Genomic DNA, 5,030 nt, shown 5'->3' with positions numbered 1-5,030 from the left:
CAGGAATGCTGGTCTCTACCTCACATGAAGAGCAGAATTCATGTGGCTCTAGGTGCCCCATGTGTCTGACGGGTATGTCTGCTGTGATAAAGGCAGACATATTTTCATGAATTTAAAGCAAAAATTTAGGCTATTACAGTGGTGTAAAGGTACGGTTTTTGTATCCTGTTTTCTTTTTGCTCCGTAATGCTGCTGATCTGTATGGGAGGGTTTGAGGACCAGGTTCTTGCCACTTAAAAGGAGAGAATTAACTACCCTGGTAAATGAAATGGCTCTACTCCTTCTTGTGTTGGTGCGGGCTGAGATTTTTTTAAACAGATGTTACTATCAGATCTGTTTGTGTATTAAAGTTCGGGACAAATCCTTGGAGTCATTCTGCCTTTTCTTGGTTGCCACTGTTAGTTGAATAAGTGCAGGTCTGTGGCAGTTACATCATGTAGTGCTGGATTTTAAGTATTGCATAGCAATGGTGGTGCAACTGGGATGCTCCAAGGACACGAGCTAGATGGAGCCTGCAGGTAGAAATTGTACGTTGAAAGCTTAAATCTGCAGAACTGAGGAAGACTTTGTGTTCTCACAAGCCAGGGTATCCCCCACCTTTCTATATGAATTGGGATACTGAGATGGTCTGCCTAAAATTTGGCATGTTAAGGCTGTATGTGACTGTTGAGGGTCCTCTCATTTTAGAGAGGACAACTACTGTTTTAGGCAGTCAAACAGATCAAACGGATGACCCGATGCTTAGAACAGTGCTGACCGTACTGCCTAACGGTCTCGGTGTTCAGCGCTGTTTTTGCAGAAGATTCAGGGTTGCAAAATTAACTTGCAGATCAGACCCCACTAGAACAGTTCAATGTTCTCCATAAAAGTTCTGAGAAGTTCTGAAGGAGTTGATGAAAACAATCTCGAGGAAATAGCACTTTGAATTCTGCTGTGTGGTGGCTCGGCGCTTCCTTATTTTATTTTTTTTTTAAACTACTTTTCAGAAATTCAGTAGTCTGCAATCCAACTGTCTAAACTCCTTTTTCAGTAATTTAAATGAATTCTGGAGAGGTCTGTCAGACTTGTGCAAAACAGTTTGTCAAAATTTATTATGACAAATCCTATTTTCACCAAAGCCTGTGTCGCTTCTAGTGCCGGTGCTGTATTTGAACAGCAGAGAGCACCAGCGCACGCTGGTGGAGAGCGCTGCTTTTCTCCCCACCCACAGCACCGAAGCACTCGTGATTTATTTATAATGCTCACCTTGATGCTTCTATAAGCTTCCGACCTGTAGTATATGTGGGATAAGAAACAAACCTAAATTCTCTGAACAGCTAGCTGGATAGATTTAATTCTTCACACTCGCTAATCTATATTGAAACTTGATGTTTTAGCCGGTAACAAAGTCTTTCTTTAAGCACTTTCTTCTTTTTGCTTGCCTTGCTCAGCCTTCCAAGATTGTGAAAGTCCACGCTTCGCTTCTCCTGAAGGATTCGCTAGAGGTGCATTTGAACAATGCAACCAGAGTTGCTGATGTCCTGAGGCAGTTTCAGAAGAACCTGTGCCAGAATGGTTGGAATATTGTTAACACTGTCAACCTCCTCAAGTGGTAAATGGCTTTTTCTCTGCTTTAAAAAAAAAAAAAAAAAAAAACAAAAAACAAACTAGGTGGTCTAGTTGCTGTTTTCTGTCTTCTGGCAGAGCTAACGTGGTGGCACAGTGAACCATTAGGAGACTGTTCTCTGCTCCTCTGTTCTAAGCTTTGGAAATAGTGTGTTTGGACGGGGTGAGCAACCGTTGGTCCAACTGAGGGCTTCCATCGCTGTGCTCAGGCTGTCAGGAGGTCAGTAGTCCCCTCTGGGCTGCTGGACAGCAAGTGAGCTTTAGCAGCCTTGCTGAAGGGAAGGGAAAGTGGAATAACATTGACCCTGCAAAACAAAGCCTCTCTAGCTCTCCTGGGGAAAAACATCACCTGTGCAAATTATTTGCCCAAAGTAATGTTTCCAACATGCATATGATAATATAGGGATTTCCTAAAATAAGCTCTGCAATTCCCTCCTATGCTCCAGTGGTGAATTGCTGAAATAACCCAAAAAATGAACAGAAGAATTCCTGCTCCCCTGTCACCGTGCCTGCTGACCTATTTAGTAGGTAGTGTTAGTGCATCTCCTGACTGTGTCCCTGGGCAGGAGATGTCTAGACAAGGAGGGTGGATGGGAAGTTGGCTGAATATGGGTCAACTGGTATCTCAGTAACAAGCTACTACAGCTGCCGAAGTCTTCCTGCAGTTGAGCTTCTCTTCAAGAGGCCATCAGTTCTAGAGGAATGCTGCCAATGAACTTTGGTATTTATGCCTGTTGTCGTCCTATTGGAAAGTTAGTGTTTGCATATAGCGTGCTGCTTGCTGCCGGTGAGGAATATCTGCCTTGTTTTCTTTTTCCCAATTTTGGGTGTCCTTTTCAACAGCTGTACTGTTCCAGGAGGATCAGCAAGGTCTCTGTGCCATGGTCTCTAGCTTCCTTGACCATTGCTGGCCTCTGAACCATAAGCAATGCTTCTGTAAGAAACGTTACTAAACTACGTAACCTGCCTTTCACAGAGCTTTAACTTCAGTGTGTTCTTCTTTCTGCAGTAGCAACTCAACGGAGTGCACAAACTTGCTCCTGTATGAAGTAGGAGGCAATATTGGTAAGTCTGGATGGTAACTGAAAATAAGGACTCGGATATCCAGATTTTGTGCTTAACTTGTCTTAGGAGGGAGTTATAAAGAGGATGAGGTTTGGAGGGGGTGCTTCAAAAGTTTAGAAGACGAATGAACAAATGTGGCTTATCCTCACCCACAGCAAACAGTATGTGTCAAAGCTCTTGGGCTGATAGTTCACAAGTCTTCCAGCCATCACTGTGAAGCCTTTATAGCGCAAGTATTTGGGAAGGTTGAAGCCTGGACTTCCAAAAATACTTAACACTAATGTATCTTATTTAGAAGCTGCCTGTCAAGAGAAGTGGAAACTCAAGAGTCCAAAAGCCTTGAGGACAGAGACATGCAAAACTTTGTCCACCTTAAAAACAAAACAAACCTCCCATTCCGTTAAACGCAGCATGTTGAACTCCCTCTCCCCTCAACAGTAAAGGTTCCTGTTTGGAATTTAGTGTAGAACTTAAAACCATAAACTACATTCATCTAAGTGAAGGGAAACTTCCTCCTATATCACGAGGCTTTTAATTGTGTGCTTCTTATCTGGGCTTTAATTAAGTGGGATAGGCTGGCACATGGCATCTACTAATGACTGCCAGCTCCGGGTGTGAATTCTGTCTGCCTTCATCAACTTTCTGGCAAAAGAACCCGTACTAACTTGGGTGAAAGTTTCTCAAACTTAAAACAAGTTGATGATGGTCATTAGTCACTGATTTCCACTCATCACTAGGGCAATGTCAACAAATGGAGAGGAGACTTAAATAATACGATTGCAGCAGCCGATTCTGCAAATGGGAAGGAATTCTTATGTCCTGTTACAGCTGCTTCTGGAGCCTGTCGGTTACTGGAGTGCTTTGGCTGCCTCTCAGTGTTTGTCTTAGTAGCATCTGCAGAAGAAAAGCTCTGTCATTGGAAACAATTCAGTCTCTGAATTTGATCCCTAACATATTTCATGATAGTTTTGAAGTGCTAAAGCTATTTGGTATTCAAGTTGGAGTACCTTTCCACAAAGAACAAAGCTTGGGCTTAGTATAGTTTTAAGAAACATACGTTTGTTTTAACATAAATAACTAGAACTTTTCCAGATTTGTCAAAACACTTCTGAATGGTTGTGATATTGAAATTAATGTGAAGAAATACCAGTTTTTAGGGGGAAAAAAAACCACAACAAAAACCAGAACCTAGCAGGTATAGGACTAAGCATATAAGAAATGCTTTTTTTTTTTTTTTTTAAATCTCTTGTTTTGGTAGGTGAACATTGCCTGGACCCAGACACTTACCTCTTAGACTTGTACCACATCAATCCCCATGCTGAGTGGATAATTAAGCAAAACCCATCTTATCCTCGGATGTTCTAAGGAAAGCATGAGCAAAACAAATCATTTGGTTGAAGTTTTTGGAAGGCAAGAGAAAGCTAGAGAAATGTTCCTGGTATAGTCACAGACTGGACAATGCTTGTGTCTTTGAAGGAAAAATAGCTTTATTTACTGCTTCCATGAAAGCCGGCTGTGAGAGTACGCTAGTCTACATGCTACCAGGGGTGTTGATAACAAGCAGCATTTATGTAGCAGGATTTGCAGGGGGTATGATTATTCTTAAACAAAATATCCCCTGAAACAAACCTTGCAAGCCAAGCTACAGTGATTGTGCAGCAAAGACGGAATGCAAGAGAAGAAACGTCATCTTGAAGAGGGTAGAAGACATCTGTTTCTTCTGGATTTGCCCGCTCTTTTGATCACATCTGCATGTTGGCGGAGGGACAGTCAAATGCTGCAGCGGTACTAGTGACGGCCCTTTGGTAAGATCCACTATTGACTGTTGCACATCACCAGAAGAAGTTGTGATCCTGGGTTTCACTAATAGGATACTGTTATATTCTTTGAAGAATGAGAAAGGATGCTTCCAAAAAGGCCAGATGGATGTGAAGCCAACATCCTGTATTTAATGACTACAGTTAAATACCTATATGCAACAGAAGAAAATAACTTCCCTTGGAAAAAAATATGGGATGGACAGCAGCTTTTCAAATGTAAAGTGTGATGGGACAAATGCCTGTCCCATACAGCTCTGCTGGCAGTATAAAACCAAATGTATGCCTTGCCATTGATGAGGGTAAAATGTGCATTTATTTTACTGGACAGCCTATATATTAACCAATAACCAAGGAAATATTCTGAAGTTAATTTGAGGTTAGTAATCAGACCTGGCCACATGAACTAAGCTTCTTTTTGGAAGACTCTGTGTGAACGTGTTCATTCAAAAACGAAAACCCCCGAAGATGTGCAGTGGCTGAGATAAGAGGTCTGTGTGTCTGGTGGCACAGTGGGTACCGAACTGAGCTTTTACCACTCTG

The 5,030-nt window shown here is 42.1% G+C and overlaps 1 protein-coding gene across 1 annotated transcript in view; it reads left to right on the top strand.

The window, feature by feature from the left end:
• Positions 1-4,114, top strand: part of ARHGAP40 (Rho GTPase activating protein 40) — a gene marked incomplete at its 5' end in the record, with an annotated part of 13,651 nt that extends 9,537 nt beyond the window's left edge. The window contains 3 exons of the mRNA XM_010292872.1: positions 1,431-1,591; positions 2,615-2,670; positions 3,929-4,114. Coding sequence (XP_010291174.1) covers positions 1,431-1,591; positions 2,615-2,670; positions 3,929-4,035 — 324 coding nt within the window. The remainder of the gene's footprint in view (positions 1-1,430; positions 1,592-2,614; positions 2,671-3,928) is intronic.
• Positions 4,115-5,030: the final 916 nt, after the last annotated feature.

This window comes from Phaethon lepturus, unplaced genomic scaffold (assembly GCF_000687285.1).
Source record: "Phaethon lepturus isolate BGI_N335 unplaced genomic scaffold, ASM68728v1 scaffold50888, whole genome shotgun sequence".
In the NCBI taxonomy this organism is placed as follows: Eukaryota; Metazoa; Chordata; class Aves; order Phaethontiformes; family Phaethontidae; genus Phaethon; species Phaethon lepturus.
Note: the sequence above shows the minus strand (reverse complement) of the source record. Positions and strands in the feature narration are given on the sequence as shown.